The following is a 20450-nucleotide window of genomic DNA, read 5'->3' on the forward strand; positions in this document are numbered from 1 at the left end:
GAGCCAACAGCCGTGTGGGGAATTAGGCTGAAAACAAATCAGCAAATCACGTCTGACTAAAGCCATTCTCAGTTGTGGCTCCTTCATTATTCAGTACCTTCTGTGAAGTTCCATACAATTAAAAACAGCCAATTTGTGGACTGTTTATCTGCTTAGGACCATGCTAATGCAGAGAGAGAGAGAGAGAGAGAGAGAGAGAGAAAATGAGAAAGAGAACAAGAGGAAGTGTGCACGCAAGACTGAAAGAAAGTAACTGTGTGCATATAAAGTTGGATATAGTCTAGTCCCTGAACTTAGCTACATTTTTTTAAAAAAAATTATAAAACCGGGACAATCTTTAGACATTTGCTAAATATTAAAATGTACAAGCCACTAAAACCAAACCAAACCAAAACAAGACAAACAAACAAACAAAAAACAGAGCTTCCAGGGTTTGGAGAAAGAAACATAAAAAAACTAACCCCATCACACATTCTACTTACAAAGAGACATTTGAGTGGAACCTTTACAGCCTTTGAAAGCATCTTGCCCATTAAAGTGAGGATGCCTATTATCTCATTAGGAGTGCTTTTCAAAGTTAGTAACAATGAGCTGTTCTTCTCCCCCTTTGAATCAATACTAAGCATCTGCAACAAAGATACTTTTCCTTATTACAAAATCCTAGGCAGATATTTACCATTTGTTTTGACTACTTTAGATCTAATTTGCCTTTCTGGCATAGAAAGAACATAGGTACAGCCTTGCCTCAAGCTCAATCTGTTTTAAATGTGCACAACGACTGTCTGCAACATTGACCTCCCCACTTGTGTCAATTATACTTCTTTTCTTCCTTTCAGCCAATACGTAATTGCTGCCTGTCTACTATGTGTCAGGCACAGGACTAGGCACTGGTGTCCCCCTCAAGGAGACTACAGACTTGTTGAAGAGACACATTTAAATAGGCAACTGGTGTTGTCAAAGACTTACCTTTATCCCCTGGCCTAAATGATTTAGTTTCTTTTTTTTTTTTTTTTTTTGAGACGGAGTCTCGCTCTGTCGCCCAGGCTAGAGTGCAGTGGCCAGATCTCAGCTCACTGCAAGCTCCGCCTCCCGGGTTCCCGCCATTCTCCTGCCTCAGCCTCCCGAGTAGCTGGGACCACAGGCGCCGCCACCTCGCCCGGCTAATTTTTTGTGTTTTTAGTAGAGACGGGGTTTCGCCGTGTTAGCCAGGATGGTCTCGATCTCCTGACCTTGTGATCCGCCCGTCTCGGCCTCCCAAAGTGCTGGGATTACAGGCTTGAGCCACCGCGCCCGGCCTAAATCATTTAGTTTCTTATTCATTTTCGTTCCTTCTGTGTTTTCTGCTTCTATCCCTCTATTTAGTCCTTGAGACCTCGCATAAATGTTGCTATGATAGTTTTTCTCTGGGTACCTGAATCTGCTTTCTCTCCTAGTCAATTTCATTCCAACTTCTCTTAGAATGGCCTTCCATAAACATTGCTTTCATTTAATTCTCTTTCTTAGGAATATATAAGAGCACCCCATAGCTTCCCAGTAAATCTAAATTTGTCTGGCATCCCATTTTCCCTATCATGTTCCCTCAGTACCAGCCCCGTCTGTCTCTCACAGTCTCTTCTCTTCTATTTGGTCATATTCCTCGATATCTTTTAGATCTACTCTTTTCATGTGTTTACAACCATGTGGGTTCCTAACCTTCCATCTTTCCAAATTCTACAATTCCCAGACTAAACCCCATGATGCTTTGCTGAATTACACTAGCTCTCACCTTAAACTTTTCCTGTACAAGTGCTGATTTTGCTAACTAAATAAAAATGGATTTACAAGAAAACCTAGTCAGGGTTGGTATGATGACCCTGGGGCATCAAAACCCCAGAACTCAGAGCTGCAAAGGTGAACCCTTTCTGATAAATCCATTCATATTTTAGAGCAGGGATAAATTCTTAGGCTTGAGAACCAGTCTCTGATGCAACTACTTAACTGCCCTGTTGCAGTGTGAATGAAGGCAGTCACAGATCAAACAAACAAATGGGAATAGCTATATTTAAAAAAATTATTTATAGAAGTAGGTAGGGTAGGCAGAATCTGACTCTTAGGTCATAGTTTGCTAACCTTGTTGTAGAGGAAGAAGAGTGGATACAGGTGAGGAACTTCTATTGGCTTGCAAAGGACAACCAGAAGTCCCTTAGATTGGCCTCTTATCTTCCCTGGGTAGCTCAACTTGTTCCCTGAAGACAGTATATAGCCTGGCGGTAGATCCCTGGCCAAGTCATCACCATGGGAATTTGGGCTGTGACCATCTGCTATTGCTATTTTGGTCAATGGGGAAGAGATAAGAAAATCTACTTCAACTCTGTTGGAGATATGGGGAAGAAAGGGTCCATTGTCTCATTCTCATATGTTCTTCCAGACTGGCAGGAGGCTCGCTTGTTAGGACGCCAGGGCACAAGAGCAAATCTTCACCCACACAGTGCCAGGCACTGCACTCTCATTTAATCCTTATATCAACCATAGAGTGTAAGTACTTATCATCATATCTGTTAGTCAGATACAAGAAATGATGAGATCTTAGTCAACTTTAGCCACTGCTCCATTCTAGAAATGGTCTTGATGCTTACACAGTTGTGTTTTTGGAATAAGAGAACCCCCTAGACAAGAGTTCTTATTTCAATTTGAATGTGATATTAATGAGAATAGCTCATTAACTTTAGCCTTGATAATGAACCTTCAAAGGATATATCTTTTTATCACTTTATCCATGGAAAAATGGGCTCTAGAGGTTAAGCAATTTGGCCAACTTTGCTCATTTAGAAAAATCAGAGTCAGGATTTGAACCCAAGTCAGTCTGGCCAATAAACCTTTGGCCATTCTACCTCTTTAATAACCCTGACCTAAACAGATAAAGCTTCATGTGTTTTTAAAGCCCTCAAATGTTTGCTGCATGTGAAGTGAGAAATCAGGTCAGTTTCACGGGGTCCAGTGTCCCCAAGGAGAGCCTCGAAGAAGCAGAGAGGCAAACCAAGGCTTGTGATTTGGTCCTAAGCAAAAATAGCAGAGGCAGGTGTAGCCCCTTGTCCTTCACCACAAACCCAGGTCTCTGGCTGTGCTTCCTGATCCAAACTGTGTAAGTGGCTTTTTATGGTGGTGATGCTTCCTTCACACACACTGTGTGGTGCCGAGGCGGAGGAAGGCATGTTCTTACCAGCCTGTCATGTTAAAGTCCCTGTAGAGCATCTTCTTTCCAAGCTCCTTTCTCTGTACTCTCCTTGGAAACTCCAAATGTGTGAACTCATTTCCCAGCAAGTGAGGCTGCATGAATGCCTAATAGCAAAAAGAAAAAGAAAAAACACATACAGACACATATTTAGAGAAACAAAATAAGAATCAAGGATGCTTTGCAAATTGAGACAGGCCATATTTTAAAAACAAGAAAATTGCCTCATATTTTAAGTAAATAGATTTCAGAGTCTAACCACTGATAGAAGATGAGCACATAAAAATGAACTTACAAAGGAATGCAACTTTTTCATTTGATCTGATACATTGATTGTAACCAAATGCATAGCTGAAGGCATCAGGAAAAAAGACTGAGCTTCTCTCTAAAGCCTGGCTTTTTAGTTTTCCAAATGGTATACTGGTGAGATACGGGGTGAGAAAGCTCCCCTGACGTGGCCTTTTCCACACTCATCTCACTCACATTCCTGGTTATCACGGCCTTGCCTTTGAAACCTGCGTGTGAGCTTTCACATAAACACAATGGCTCGAGTGCTGGTTGGGGCTGGATGCAGCAGACGGGAACTTTCTGTTGGACTCCCTCCAGTTTGCTCTGCAGTCATTTGATCGTGTCATTCGAAGACTATTCTGGAGCAGATGGCTTCTCCCCCTCCCCCAAATCTCTGTTCACACTACAAAAGTCTTGAGCAAACAGCCACTTAGGGAATTGCTTTGAAACAACAGTCTCATTGTCACATTCAAAATTCAAATCTAGCATATGCAATGCTCACATATTAACTTCTCTACTCAGAGGCCACACACCGCAAGCAGGCCTGCACTAGAACTTCCCCGCATGAAGCTGTCCACCTGCTTCTGAGCAGCGTGGTGGAATGGATCTTCTCTCTTTTCTGGCAGGGAAAAGAGTGGGCAGAGCAAATCACAGCCTGGCACTGTAGGAAAGCAAGGGATCCCTGCCACCAGGCAGATGGTCAGGTCCTCAGTGTATGGGTCGTAGGCATCTCCTACAGCTACTTTGCCAGGACGCAATGCCAGTGGATCTCCCACTGATTCTCATGAAGGTCTGGAGGTATTAGTTAGATATGAGTCATCCGATGCTAAGTTTTTCAGGAACCAAAGGAAGCAAGCTATATTGTCACTGGGCTGGTCATATATGCCCAGATATGGAACTCTGAGCAAGTAATTCTAGGCAGGCTTGGGGACAGCACAGGATGGGATGAGACAGGGTGACTAAGGGTGAGCAGGAGAACTGTGCTTCCCGTTTGCTGTAGCCTCAACAGTTTCCAGGTCTGGCGGACATTCTGGATCACTCTGAGGGGTTCTGAAAATCCTGCTGGGAGTAACGCTTGCGGTACCGATGGGTATCAAGTAAGCTTAAATACAAGGTTTTACAGAGAGGTTCTCCTGGGAAGGAATGAAGGCAACTAACACTTAATAGGTCAGGTCAACAGTGGTGCTTTGGGTGAGACAAATTTGGGTGTGAATCCAAGCTCTGCCTTCATAAGCAATGTGGTTTTAGCAGGTTATTTAATTTCTTGGGCCTCAGTTTATCTGTAAATGAGATTAATTATATACCTCACACTGCTGTTTTCATGTAATGTCTATTAATATCTTATCTTAGTTGTTTCTGCTTACAAAAAATTATTATAGTCACCTAATGATTATTGATTCCTATTATATCCTGAGTACTACACTCAGTGCTTTGTGAGTTCTCATTTCACTCTAAGACTGCCTTAACAATCTTACAGGCAACACTAGCTACATCATTTGTGGGGCCCAGTGAAAAACAGAAAGAGGAAGCCTGTGTTCAAAATTAAGAATTTCAAGACAGGAACAGCAGAGCATTAAACTAAGCATAGCACCCTGTGCGACCACACAAGTCACAGGCCCATGAAGCTAGTCATGCCTACTGGGTACATACTATTTTATTCCTCTTTTATCTTGGTCCACCCGTGAAAATTAAGGAACAAAGGCATAAGTGATCAATGGACAGCAGCATCTGTTATAAGCCCTTTATGATGTTTCAGAACTTTGAGATTGTATCAGCATGAATACGACCCACTACCCAAGCTGGACTAACATGGGCTTAGGGGTTACCATGTGCCAGCCCCATACCAGACACTTGATACACCTGATCTTACTCCCCAACAATTTCACAAAGCATCAGTCATAGACTCGATTGACGAATGAGAAAACTACATCCTGGAGAGCTTAAGACCTAGCCCAAGGTCATTCACCCAAGACTGAGTGGATCTTGAGCCTGAGCTTAATATCATGGTTATAACCCTCATCCTAACCATATGTTGGACCTTTAACCTACACACACATTTTAACAAAAGATAGTAAAGGGGCCATAAGAGGCCTGTGATCCTTTGCACTTAGACCACGCAGAGGCTGAATCAGTAAACCTTGTTAAAAGAACTCACACACACAGAGCCACACACGGTATGGGCACAAGGATATCTCTGACATTTATAACATTAAATAACTAGAAGAAATCATTGAACGAATAACTCATTAAATAAACCAGCCTAAACCCAAACAAGAGAATTCTATGGTGTCACTTACAATGACACTATAGAGAATATGCAACGACACAGAGTTGCGTTAAGTGTAAAAAAGTAGGTCTTCAAACAATATGTGTGTGTGCATGAACTTGTGAGTGCTGGGTCATATATGCACAGATCTTTGTAGAAGACATACATATGTATACAGATGCTCCTCTGCTTACAGTGGGGTTACATCCCAATAAACCCATCAGAACCTGAAAATATTGTAAGTCAAAATGCATTTCATACAACTAGCCTACTGACCAGAGCTTAGCCTGGCCTACCTTAAATGTGCTCAGAACACTTACATTAGTGTACAGTTGGGCAAAATCATCTGGCAACACAGTCCACTGTAGAGTGGAGGTTGTTTACCCTCATGATTGTGTGGCTGACTAGGAGCTGCTGGCTCACTGCCACTGCGCAGCATCACAAGGGAGTATCATACCACATATCCCTAGCCTGGGAAAATATCAAAATTCAAAACCAATTTGAAGTATGATTTCTACTGAATGCATATTGCTTTCACAACATCAGAAAGTTAAAAAAAGGTAGCGTCACTTTCATTCTGTTTTGTAAAATGAAGGCTGCCCTGATTAAAAAAAAAAAAAGTCAGTCGGGAACCATCTGTATACAAATGGACATGTTATGGTCTGAATGTGTCTCCTAAAATTCGTGTGTTGGCAATTTAACCCCTAATGCAACAATGTTGGGAGGCAGGCCTTTTGGGTGGTGTTTAGGCCATGAAGGTAGAGCCCTTGTGAATTAATGCTGCTATGAAAAAGGGCTGGTGAGAGGGAGTTCACTCTCTTGCCCTTCCCCCTTCTGCCATGTGAAAACGGAGCAACAAAGCCCTTACCAGATACTGGTGTCTTGATCCTGGGGGCTTCCTAGACCCCAGGACTGTGATAAATTTTGTTCTTTATAAATTACTCAGCCTGTTGTATTGTTATAGCAGCACCAAACAGACTAAGGCTCTCTGTGTGTGTAAATACAGATATGTGGCATTACATATGTATTATTAACAAATAGGTAAGAATCCAAAGGACATTCCTGAGCACATTTCTTAACAAACCCTGTGTCTAAGAAGGTGATGCATGTTCAGGACACACTACCTCAAATAGTGGTACCTGGGCATTTGAGGAAACTAGAAGCAGGCCATAGAAACTAGGAAGAATTCCCCTTACTCCTCCTCTAAAGCAAGCCATGAGACCTAGCTGACCTTCCCCTGAAAACAGATCATTAAGACCCAATTCCAGAGGGGCACTGCACCATACCCAGAGGAAAGAAATATCACACAGGGATGCCAAGATGATGCTGAACAAACAGGCCTTGATAAATACCCCTACTCTTGAGTTTATTACCATTAGATCACACTCTTTTGTCCTTTGATCAAACTTCTGTATGACTGTCCCTAAAAATACAGTTTGCCCTGTCTCCTTGGGGCTTTATTTCTGAAGACATCTGTGTGACATAAGCTTATATTAAATCAATTTGTTTGCTTTTCTCTTGTTAATCTGTCTTTTGTTATAGGGGCATCAGCCATGAATGGGTAAGAAATCTCTTCTCCCCATACAAGGGTAAGTGTGGAGATTTCAGGCTCTTTGCCTCCTAACAGGAGGATGAGTGGGCCCTTTGATGGTGCTTTAAACCAGGGACACTTGGGCTGTTTTTGGCTGGTATCCATTTGCCTGGGCGGCTGTATCAGAAGATCTGTTGAAGCAGATGTCTGCGGGTTAGTTGGGAACTCCTCAACAGCTTTGATAACTGCAGGGGCCACCTAACCTCTCCCTCTGAGGATGTGCAGGTTTGAAAGGGTCTTAAACATTGTGTCGCTCTGAGGCACCTTCACACACAGAGCCTTTCATGATTTCCACAAACTGCTTGCTTTCTCCCAGGATAACAACAGGCTATGATATTTCATCAAACATATATGCCATTAGATGCACCATCATTTTATTACTTCTAGGAAATAAAAAAAAGATGCCAATTAAAATATATATAATTCTTTCTTCACATTTCAAGTTTTAATTTTATCCTTTTCGTAACAACTGAGACCTAGACACATTTTTATTATCTATTGGACATATTTAATCAGGGATATAGAAGTGAAGTATGTTGGCTAAGGTTTCAAAAACTTTTACATTTAGAATCCAGCTGCTCTCATCATTTTTCAACTCTAAATCATGAATTTTCATAATTTTCTACACAGAAGTGTTGTGTGTTTCATGAGAGCACAGTGACGCAGCATTTTTTAAATAATCCACACAGCACTGGAAGCCTCAAAGCCAAGGGTGCGGAAGTTCTTAAGCCTGCTTTGCAATGATCTAGAGCCAGCTTACTTCTGACTCCCACTTCAGGAATGTGGCTAAACAAGTCTGATTCACACCTCCTCAAACTCCTCTGCACAATTAGTTGGATCCAGTGATGCTTAACAAGCCCTTCACTTTTCTCTGCAGGATTTTCTTCCAAGCTGCTGGACACCCATCCCACAAAAGTTTGGTGTGATGGTACTCAGGTCATTCTACCCCAAAATATGGAACCTTGGCATTTGAGGAGACAGCAGAAACGGGAAAGTCTCTCAATTTCCCCTTGTCCCTCTCTCCTGAAGCAGGTCACAGGATTCTCATTCCAGAGGTGCCCTCCCCATATCCAGAGGAAAGAAACATCTTTAACTCTGAAGACACAGGGATACAGAAGAATCTGAACAAAGAGCCTTGCTAAATTCTTCCCAGTTTGTTCCCATTAGATCATACCCATTTTATCCAATTATATTTCTCCATCACTGTCCAGTCTTCCTCAAACTTAAGCATAAAAATATACAAGTTTACCTATTTCTTTAGGTCTTCAATTTCTCATAAAGTCTCCTGTGTCATGTAAAACTTGCATTAAAGAGATTTGTAAGGTTTTCTCTTGTTTATCTTATCTTTTGTTATGGGGGACCTTGTGATGGGTGAGGAAATCTTTTCCACCCCTGCAGGTGTCTGCCCTTTTGATGTTCACGTATGTCCAGGAGATGACATGTCATGTCTGTCCCCTGGCTGGCAGCAAAAATCAAATATAAAATTCAGATATGTTAAAAAACAAACAAACAGGTGACTTAGTTCTGAGGAAATACTGTCATACTTGCTCCCCAAGTGATACTGATGCCACACTCTTAGATTTCTCCATCCTTCTAATTTTTCTTCCCTCTTGCTAACTGACACAGCACAGGTGGCATGATTCATTTTCTGTCATAATCATGCTTACCACATAATTTATAAGTACACCATGTGTACCTGTGATGTATTTTTGCCACTCTCTCTTTTTTAAAAAATCACCGCCCACTTCCTTACCAGCACATTCAATACTTACTGCTGTTGCATATGTCAAACCCTATGGAGTTAATGGTGTTAAAGGAACTCATCTCAAGAACTTGGTACAAACAGAGCAAACATATGGTTGCTTAATGAAAAATGAGATGCTAAAATACATGGCTGCACACAATTTGTAAAAACCTGTTGATTTTCAGAGGAAAACATTTATGCTTGTTAGTCTATCTTTTTGTGCACTCATAAAAGTCTATATATATAGTCTTATATGCACACATGTTTACACATGTACAGTCATCAAAATATTAAAAAAGGTTATCTGAGGGTTTTCTTTTTAATGTACCCATAATCATGGATATTTTGACCATTGGACACAGATTACTTCCATTTGAAAAGAAAACCCTCTAAAAATTAAGTTTTTTGAGAACCCAGTGTTTAAAGCAAGTTTTAAAAGATTGTTGAGAAAAGCGTTACTGCTTCTTGTTCTAATAATTTTAGGGAAAGTCAAAATTCTGGAGAAGAGGCAACCAGGGCAGGGACCTGGCTCCAACGTGGGGATGTGGAAGCTGCAGATTCCCATCAGGCCAGCACAGATATGTTTTGTCGGCAAAAGCAGAGTGGCCAAACAACTTGGGGATTTGGAAACTTCTTAGGGCCTGCCCAGAATTCAGGTGACCATGACTGGCTAGAATTACTTCATTTGTACTGGTCTGTGCCTCTGGAAGCATTGCGCAAGTCAGCATTCTGGAGTCCTGAGTCTTTAAAATGATTTCACTTTGAATTTACCATAAGCAATAAGCCCAAAGTCTGTAAAGTGTTGGGGCAGGAATTTGACAGTTTGCTAATAATTTCCTGACCTTTTTCTTTGAGACAGAGTTTCACTCTTGTCACTCAGGCTGGAGTGCAAGGGCGCAATCTTGGCTCACTGAAACCTCCGCCTCCTGGGTTCAAGCGATTCTCCTGCCTCAGCCTCCCGAGTAGTTAGGGTTACAGGTGCACACCACCATGCCCAGCAAATTTTTCTATTTTTAGTAGAGACAGGGTTTCACTATGTTGACCAGGCTGGTCTAGAACTCCTAACCTCAGGTGATTCACCTGCCTCGGCCTCCCAAAGTGCTGGGATTACAGGTGTGAACCACCATGCCCGGTTGATTTCCTAACTTTAAACTTACAAGATGCATGGACAATTTTGGTATGGTTTACTCCCCATTGTCCATAACTGAGCAGTTCATAAATATATATACATGATTAATGCCCCTTCTCAAGCCACATTTCATAGGGATGCTGGTCTATTAAAATTGTGGACCAAATCCAAGAGGGGCAAACTCACATTAACATCCCACTTCTGTCTGCAAAATAAAAATTCTGGATAGTCTCCTAAACATTCCTTATTTATCTGATATGCTGGATACATTCTGACCTTTTCTCTTTGGTGATGTTATTTGGATTTATTTACGTTAGAAACATCTGTATAGTGACGTAAGTTAGTCATATAAGCCATTGGGTATATGAGAATACCAGCTACACTTAAATGTGTTCATCATTTTAATTTTTTCATTTTTATTTTTTGAGACAGAGTCTTGCTCTGTTGCCTAGGCTAGAGTGCAGTGGTGTGATCTCAGCTCACTGCAACCTCTGCCTCCCGGGTTCAAGCAATTCTCCTGCCTCAGCCTCCTGAGCAGCTGGGATTACAGGTGCATACCACCATGTCCGGCTGATTTTTGTATTTTTAGTAGAGATAGGATTTTGCTGTGTTGACCAGGCTGGTCTCGATCTCCTGGTCTTAGGTGATCCGCCTGCCTCAGCCTCCCAAAGTGCTGGGATTAGAGGCATGAGCCACCATGCCCGGCCATGTGTTCATCATTATTAAAATCTTAGCTACACTCCAGTGCCTAGCATAGCACCCAACATAGTAAAGGCGCTAAATAAGTATTTGCTAGAAGAATGAATGCAGAACATTCTGACCTGCTCTACACAATCACAACTTAGTGATTATTTAAACTATAAAATAACACAGCCTTCAATCTTTTGAAAAAGTTAAAACTGAGGCCCATATTGTATAAAAACCATCCTGGACCCATGTAGTTTGGATTTAGTTAGCTTCTTATAAATTGATAGATGTCTTCCCATAAATATACATATGTATGGCTGCATGTGGTTTTTAAAACCCCGTAATGTTATTTTACAAATCCTAAGAATATCTAAATAATAACGCTATGTCTCTTCTTTACTTAATAAGCCTGCAGATGAGAAACCTATAAATTAGCAGTTGATATTAAAATGCAATTATTATTATTATTATTATTTTTTTGAGATGGATTCTCACTCTGTTGCCCAGGCTGGAGTGCAGTGATGCAATCCTGGCCCACTGCAATGTCAGCCTCCTGGGTTCAAGTGATTCTCCCACCTCAGCCTCCTTAGTAGCTGGGACTACAGGCATGTGCCACCATGCCTGGCTAATTTTGGTATCTTTAGTAAAGACGGGGTTTCACCATGTTGGCCGGGCTGGTCTTAACCTCCTGACCTCAGGTGATCCACCTGCCTTGGTCTCCCAAAGTGCTGGGATTACAGGCATGAGCCACCACACCCAAACTTAAAATGCAATTTAAAGTGTATCAGCCCACCCTGCGATAAAAAAGAAAAAAGGGATCTCTTCTTGTACCTCCATTTTAATCCTAAATTTTGAGGTTTTCCTTCAAGGAAACACAACAGAATGCTACTAAATGAGGGGAGAGGGTGGAGGTATACACCAAATTCATGTGTGTGCCACAAATATCAGCTGGGGGAGAAAGCTTGATAACCTCTGCCCTAGCAAGACCAAAGGCAGGTAACCAAGACTCTTAGGGACTCCAAAGAGCACAGGTTTGTTAAAAAGAGAATAGGACATATCCTCGTCACTTAGTGATCTGAGCAGCTAAAAAAAGAAAACTTACAAACATGGTTATATCTGGCCAGGAACAAGGACACCTCTCAGGAAAGGATGCTGGAATAACCGACTGTGTCAGGGCAGGACACCAGAGTTGGAATAGGGGAATTGGATGTCTTTTTACGGCCACTCTCCTCTCTAGTCCTGAGCAGAAACTGGTTTCAAAGGAAGAGAAGGGAGATGAGTTTGCACTGTGGAAAAATACAACAACTCCATCCCAAAGAAAGTCTTTGAGTACCTGACGGATGGAGGCATAACAGGAGGGAACAAGTCTGAAGAAAAGGCACCTTCCAGAACCTTCCAGTAAGCCTCTCACTAGGGAAGATGGAGGCCAGAAGTCTAGAGCAGGTGAGCAACCTGAACCCAAGGCTGTCTCACTCTAGAGCACATGGCCCCCAGCTCCACCTTCCTGGGCTCAGGGAGAGTTTTGAGCACCTCAGCAGGGCAAGGAGAAAAGAGTAGCTAAAAGCAGGGAACTCAGACCCCAGGGAGGGAAACTAGACCTGGTTATGGGATAGTCTAAGGTGACCGGGGCTCCAGCGGAGGGCGGAGCACCAGCCTTCCAGTGGACACAAAGATGGGGCTTTGAGGTTACTCCAAATTGCATGCTAGGGAATACAAAATGCTTCCTCATTTTCTTCCTCCTTTTTATCATTTTTTTTTTCCTGTTGCTTTGTGGTCAGCTGGCCAGTGAGTAGTGTCAGCCAAGGAGACTGTCCCAGGGCTTTGGGTATCCAGACAAAGGAATTCACGCAACTTAACATTTCAGCCCTTACATAGGCTAAGTATCAGGGGCTAAGGGTTTGGGGCTCAAAGAACACAAAAAGAGGCCCCTCTGCTCAGAGCTTACACACACCAGTGAGGGAGGCTGAGGACAGCTTACAGGCAGAAATGGAGCCATTCGCAGGGACTAAGGAACGGAGTGGGTCACATACTGAAGAGGATCAGAGAGAATCTGCAAAAGAGCTTAAGAGTTGGTCAGGCAAGAGCTCTGGGGGCAAGTGTGGCCACAGCAAAGGCAGGGAAGTGGGAGACAGCACGGCACCTGAAGGTACTCCTAGGAGAGAAGAGAGTGGGGCAGAGAGGAGGCAGGAGTGCAGACATCGGCACCAAAGATGGCCCCTCCTGCAAAGGGTAATGTGCAGTTAAAGAAAGGATACATAGAGTTAAATAAAGCGAAACTACTGAAACTTTTCAGTGAATTATATGTGGTAAAGTGCTCTTCTCATATGCATACAAGCTGATGGAGTTTCACAAATTGAACACACCTGTGTAGCTGGCATCCAGATCAAGAAACAGAACATTAACAGCACCCTGGGACCAGCGCCCCATCATCAGGAACCCACCCAATCACTGCCACAGCCCCAAAGGGGCACTACTTCGACTTCAAGACTGGCCCTGTCTCTGTGCTTCATCTGAAATCCTACAGAATGCCCTGTTTGCTAGGTATTAAGTCTGCGAAATTACACACGCTGTGTGTAATTGCAACTTGCTTATTCTCCGTGCTGTACGTTAATTCCATCCTGTGACTATTTCATTATTTATTTACCCATTCTAGTCTCCAAGGGCATTCAGATAGTTTCCCATTTAAGCTATTACAAACAGTGCTGCTATGCACGCTCTGGTCTTTTGGTAAACATTCGTACACATTTCTGTTAGGTACACACTTAGGAGTAACACTGCTGGACCACAGCACTTTCAACTTTAGGGAGACTGCCAAACTCTTTTTCAAAGGAGTTGTTCCAATTTCCACCCCATCAGCAGAATGTGGAAAATAAGAATACTCATGTTAAATAAGATAAATGAGATGGCAGATTCCATGATAGAAAAGAGTTTGTAAAGTTCTCTAAAAACTAGAATCCTCTACCTAAAACTTATACATTAATTAATTTTTTAAATGTTCAGACTTCACAGCATTTGAGAGAAAGTAATCGAAATGAGAATTTTCCGTGCATAATACAAATCTTTTTTTTTTTTTTTAATTGAGTAATCTCTCCTTTTTCTTGCCCTTAGAGGGGGAAAATCTCATCAGATTATATGAGAAGCAGATTGGAAGCCTTGCAATTCAAGATGATTTATCAAGATAGAAAGTCTAAGGTCAAGAATGAAATGAAATGAATAATGTCAGCCAAGCCACTGGTGATCACTAACGGTCACGCTAACAGTCAAATGAGACAGCTTTTCCAGAGCCAAGGCTGGCTGCCTGATTTACAGTGCAGGAATAGAATAGCCTGGTTTGGGTTAAAAAAATGAAGAAACAATGTGAAATGGCTGAGATCCAAATATGTATAGGTTGGATTCTTTCATAAAGAACTCTGGGTCTTAATTTGTTGTCAAAAATCTCAAAGTAACAAGAACCGAGTTTGTATGTATAAACTATTACAGAACTGAATATGAATAAAATTCTGCCTCGTTTATGAAGATTTTAAGAGAAGTTCACATTTAAATTTCTACATGATCCAGGGAACCTACTGTAAATAGAAAAAAATGCCACAATAGCTTTTAGTTTGCCATTTTATAATGAGAAAATTTGAACCTCATATGCCGTTTTACTAAAGGGGGTTAAATGAGGAAGGAGGTGGGACTGGAGTGGATTTTTTAAATGACTCAGACATTCTCCTAAGGAGCAAAGCAGGGAGATGGGGAACTGTCTCTTTTTGAATAAAGCCAGGCTTGCCGGGTTTAGCCACCTGCTCTCAATGTTAGGTGGGATGACAAGGTGATGTACCTGTCATTTTGACCCACCAGCACACTTGAACCTCCCCAGTTATAGCCTCCTGTCTTCACAGCAGGTTCAGGCTTAAGGAATACTTCTCTGGAGATAATTCTTGAGCAGGAAAAATCCCAGAGAGCCAAGCAGCACCAGGGAAACAGCAGACAAACAGAACCCGGCTCGGCGTTGAGAGCTGGGGGTAGTTCCAAGGACATCGCAAGAAATCACCTCAGATAATGTTGCACTTGTGTTCATCAAATGTGTACTTGAAACCCATGTTCATCTCTTCTATACATTGCCCTTGATGAAAAACAGCTGCAAACTTGGATTATTCTGCAAGGACAGAAGGATGTTATTTGAAGATATGATGACACCGGCACATCTTAATGTAATCAAATCAGCGTTTATAAATATGTCTCGGCAGAATGGAGGGAAAACTATCACTCTCATACCTCAGGGCTTTGGAGGTCTCCTGAGGGAAATCCATTTCTGGCTGTGACCTGAAGCAAAGGTAGGGGTGATTTCCTTGGGGTCACAGCATCAGAGCAGTACAATCTGTTGTGAAATGTCCATCAACCAGAGCCCCTTCCCTCCTATCAGAGCCTTGACCCTGCCAAAACATTCTGTCCTGCTTGGTGAAGCCCCTTAAATATTTTATTTCAACCACCCTGGAAACATTAGAAACAAAACCCAGCAACAGAAGAGCAAAGGTTAGTCACGACTGAGGATCATCAGCTCTCCCTGGCACTGGGGCAGGAGTGCCCGTCCCTTGAACTCCTCATCACACACCTGCCACATTCCGTGTGAACACGTCAAACCCTCAAGCCTGCTCAATTAATCACCCTGCCTGGGAATCTATGAAACAAAGTTCACATTACCCAGAGAGCCGCATGAAGGGCCCTCTGAGGTCAGAATGCAAGACCAAACAAAATTAATGTGCCTGCCACATCCATCATCTTGTAATCTGCTTCCAGTTCTATAATCCCCAAATGTCCAGACTGTGCATACCAAGAACACTGAACATTCCTCTTCGATGTGGATCAAAATGCTTCATGTAGAAAGGACTCTGATCACCTTTTCCACTAGCAAGAAAAGCATTAACCATTTCTACAAGTCAAACAGACCCGGACTGCAGACATCTGTTCAATTCAAGTGGCTAGGGACCCAGAAGTTTTAATGACTCTATCATAGATGTTTCTTCATATACCCTAAAAATAAAATTTGATTTGGCCTAAGAAGAAGGAATACACTTTATTTTTCAGTGACTACTAACTGGTGAGGCCCCATAAAGAAGATGATACAACTATCATTGTACTGAACTATTTTGTAATCAGTCAAGGGAATGAATGTTTAAAATAATGAATCAGTAGGGTTACATGCATTTAAAATTATAACACAGTATACTGCATTTTATATTACCATGCAATTACTTTTCATTTTAATTTCTGAGCATGCTATGAGTACCTGAAAGGAAGTATTGCTACCCATTTCATTCAGGAAGAAAGGAGATTCAGAGACATAGTATGAGGGGAAGCTAGAGGTCACATGACTCATGACTGGGCTGGGCTGGGAGAAATCCACATCACACTCCTATTTTCCTCTCAAAGTTGATACTATTTTCTCCACTCCTCTCCCCACCAAGGTAGAGTCTTGCTCTGTTGCCCAGGCTGGAGTTGCGGTGGCACGATCTTGGCTTACTGCAACCTCCGCCTCCCGGGTTCAAGCAATTCTCCTGCCTCAGCCTCTTGAGTAGCGGGGATTACAGGTGCATGCCACCACACCCAGCTAAATTTTTTTGGTATTTTTAGTAGAGACGGGGTTTCACCATGTTGGCCAGGCTGGTCTCGAACTCCTGACCTCGTGATCTGCCCACCTTGGCCTCTCAAAGTGCTCGGATTACAGGTGTGAGCCACTGTGCCTGGCCAATACTATTTTCAAGATTTTACACTGTTAATCTCTAATTCCCTCAAATATTTTACCATAAAGATTTCACCATTAGATTATTTTATGCTATGAGTATTCTAACTCAGGGTATTTTATGTTCTGATCATTTAAACTCCTGATGTCTGAGGAGAAATGTTTTTAGTTATAAACTGGAGCAACCCATTTGATTTAGGAGTAAGGATTAAAAAGGATATGGACAGCATTCTCACCTTTTAAAAATTCAGACATTAGATTCGGTTCTGTGAATTAATAGTGTCCACACTGAGTGTTCAAGAGCGACACCGAATTATGCATTAACCTTAGCAATGTTAGAAATGGCTCTTAAATAAAAACAAGAAAAAAATTATCCTGGTTTGCAGGCCAGTGGGATTTTTGCTACAGACTGAATGTATCTCCCTAAAACTCACATGTTGAAGCCAGATCCCCAGCGTGATGGTATTTAGATGTGGGGCCTTTGGGGATTGATTAGGTCATGAGGGTAGAGCCCTCATAAATGGGATTAGTGCCCTTATAAAAGAGGCTCCAAGGCTGGGCATGGTGGCTCACGCCTGTAATCCCAGCACTTCGGGAGGCCGAGGTGGGCAGATCAGGAGGTCAGGAGATCGAGATCATCCTGGCTAACATGGTGAAACCCCATCTCTACTAAAAATACAAAAAATTAGCCGGGCGTGGTGGTGGGTGCCTGTAGTCCCAGCTACTCGGGAGGCTGAGGCAGGAGAATGGCATGAACCCAGGAGTCAGAGCTTGCAGTGAGCTGAGATCTGGCCACTGCACTCCAGCCTGGGAGACAGAGCGAAACTCCATCTCAAAAAAAAAAAAAAAAAGAAAGAGGCTCCAGGGATCATTCTTGTTCCTTCTGCCACATGAAGTTTTTTGTTTTTTGTTTTTTGTTTTTTTTTTAAAAAAAAGATGGTCGTCTACAAACCAGGAAGTAGAGCCCTCACCAGACCTTGACTCTACCAGCACCTTGATGTTAGACTTCCCAGCCTCCAAATCTGTGAGAAATTAATTCTGTTGTTTATCAACTACCCAGTTTATGGTATTTTGCTACAGCAGCCCAAACAGATGAAGACAGGTTTGTAGTGGTAAGACTTTAATTCCTCAAACAATAGCTCAATGAGTAGTACTGTGTGTCACAAAACAGTAGGCATGTGTTGGTCCTTACACGGCCTTCTGAAGTTTTCTATCCCATTACTGATGAAGAAATAGGGAGTCATTGAAGTTCCCTGTGGAAATTACATACACTTACGTGACAAAGCTGAGATCTGAAGCCACATGCATCTTATTTCAGCCATCCCGAAATATACTACTGACATTTGGGAATCTGAAAATGTCAGCATTCCTATACTTCCCCCAACCAAGTTAACCTCCCAGGTCCATTCTTGTAACATGAAAAGATGAAATCATTTTAAAACAGAAAGTGCAAAAAGTTAACTTATTATTCATTGCCTGTCATAGGAAAACAGCAACCTGAATAGGGAATGGGTTTCAGTAAAGAGCAGGAGGTGGGCTGTGCGTGGTGGCTCACGCTTATAACCCCCAGCAATTTGGGAGGCTGAGGTGAGAGGACTGTTGCAGCCCAGGAGTTTACCAGCCCTGGCAACATGGTGAGACCCCCATCTCTACAAAAGAAAAAACTAATTAGCCAGGCATGGTGGCGCACCTGTAGTCCTAGCTAAACGGAGGCTGAGGTATGAGGATTGCTTGGGCCTAGAACGTTGAGGCCACAGTAAGCCATGGTTGTGCTACTACAATCTAGACTGAACGACAGAGTGAGACCCTGTCTCAAAACAAGAAACAAAAACACAATGGGAGGTGATGAAGATAGGGGATCATAGAGGCAAGGGAGGCAAAGACTTCATACCCTGCTGTAAAATGTTTGGGTGGAGCACAGAAGAGAAAGGACTGTTTGGTAATAATCTAGAAGGCAATATGAATATTGTTTTTAATCTTTTTTTTTTTTTTAAAGAGACAAGGTCTCACTCTGTCACCCCGGCTGCCCCAGGAGTGCAGTGGTGCAGTCTCGGTTCACTGCAACCTCTGCCTCCTGGGCTCAAGAGATCCTCCCACTTCAGCCTCCTGAGTAGCTGGGACTACAGGCACACACCACCACGCCTGGCTAATTTTTTTTTTTTTGGATTTGTTTTGTAGAGACAGCATTTTGCCATGTTGCTCAGACTGGTCTTGAACTCCTGGTCTCAAGCGATCCTCCCACTTTAGCCTTCCAAAGTGCTACAGGCGTGAGCCACTGTGCTCCGCCTGTTTTTAATCTTCTATTCAGTAAACAGATACTGATTCCATATCTCCTCTGTGCCAGGGGCTGTGCTGAATACCGGCAATATGAGGTGACGAAGGTAGGTGGCCTGCCCTCTAGAACTCAGTCTGAAGACAGGGAGAGACCTGAACAAGCAACACCATACACTGAGAGCCACACCACAGGGATGTGCATGCTGTGGTACAAGCACTGGGGACTGACTCCCTAGGAGGATTAGGGGACACTTTGCAGAAGAAGTGACATTTGTGCTAGGGTCTCAAAGAATGAAAAGGAGTTTTCCTGACAGAGAAGAAAGACAAGGCCATCCAGGCAGACCACACTTCCAAAGGCACGGGGGTGAGAGATCAGAGAAATCATGGTATGTCCTGGAAAGGGAAGGTAGTTCTCTGTGGCTAGAGCATGGGATGCCTGGTGGCAGTGGTGGTGGTAGCAAGATTGAGATAGGACTGGAGATGTGGGCAGAGGCCAGGATTTCAGGACGGCCAAGAAGGGCAGTCTGCATCCTGTAAATTGTGGGGAGCCAAAGGCTTTTAGACAGGGGAGTGACAAGGTGCATAATAAGGTCACTTGGATAGCCTTGTGGAATAGAGTGGACAAAGTCAGACAGGGGGCAGAAAGGCCAGCTGTAATTAATTCTACTTGGAGGGACCCTTGCAGCTCAAAGGCCCTTGGTGACCCTATCATCTAGCTCTCCATTTCACAAGTGATAAACCGAGGTCAGGAAAGGTTAAGAAACTTGTGCAAAACTATCCAGCTGGTAACACAGCTGGGGCCAGAATGAAGATCTGTTGGCTGCGGTGGGGTCCCTTCCACCGGCCTAGACCACCAAAGAAAACAATGAGGTCTGAAGCCTGGATTCCCTAGTAGTGGTTGCAAGTTTATCAGCTTAAGACACCACCACAAAGGTTAGAAAGCAACAGTAGGTGAAAGACTGAAGTACTGTTTTTACAATAATTTTGGATTCCTGCTATCTTATACACCAAATAGGTAGTTAAAGCGACACAGTTCATAGAATAAAACGATCGAAAACACAGACATGGAATGGAGGGAAAGTGCAGAGTTACTTTCTAAATCGACCAAATTAATTAAATCCTGACCACACATACTGAAATGCAGAGACGCGAACAAAGTCCTTTTTGAGTAGCCTGGATCAATTCTTTCCTAAGAGCAGATGGGCACTACTTTAGCTGTGTTGTCTACAAAGAAATCCAGTTGGCAAGAAAATATTTCATCCACAGAACTACAATTCACAGGGTTAGTCCCTAGAGGTATCTGCCCCAAAGTCACCTGGGATGATTACCAGAGTCACTTTAAACCGAGATTCTAAGCCTAATACCCTTGCCCCTGGAATTTGAAGACAAGGAAGTGAGTCTATTCTGTTTCCCAGAAAACTGAGTCTGCGCATAATTTCATTCCAAAGAGAATAATCTACATAGAGAACTTACTTTCAGGATAGAAACAGATTTTCTGACACCTGCACCTTTCCCAAAGGGCCTGTAAGACTTCA

The 20450-nt window shown here is 42.7% G+C and overlaps 1 protein-coding gene across 11 annotated transcripts in view; it reads right to left on the reverse strand.

Annotated features, from left to right (window-relative positions):
• Window positions 1-20450, reverse strand: part of PPM1H (protein phosphatase, Mg2+/Mn2+ dependent 1H) — a 288801-nt gene that overhangs the window by 72933 nt on the left and 195418 nt on the right. For all 11 annotated transcript variants that reach the window (XR_013401193.1, XR_013401192.1, XR_013401191.1 and 8 more), the window contains exon 6: window positions 3200-3318. Coding sequence is in view for 2 of the 11 variants with exons in the window: in XM_077954667.1 (XP_077810793.1) it covers window positions 3200-3318 (119 nt within the window). In the remaining 9 variants the exon portion in view is untranslated. The remainder of the gene's footprint in view (window positions 1-3199; window positions 3319-20450) is intronic.

Source organism: Macaca mulatta, chromosome 11, assembly GCF_049350105.2.
Source record: "Macaca mulatta isolate MMU2019108-1 chromosome 11, T2T-MMU8v2.0, whole genome shotgun sequence".
In the NCBI taxonomy this organism is placed as follows: Eukaryota; Metazoa; Chordata; class Mammalia; order Primates; family Cercopithecidae; genus Macaca; species Macaca mulatta.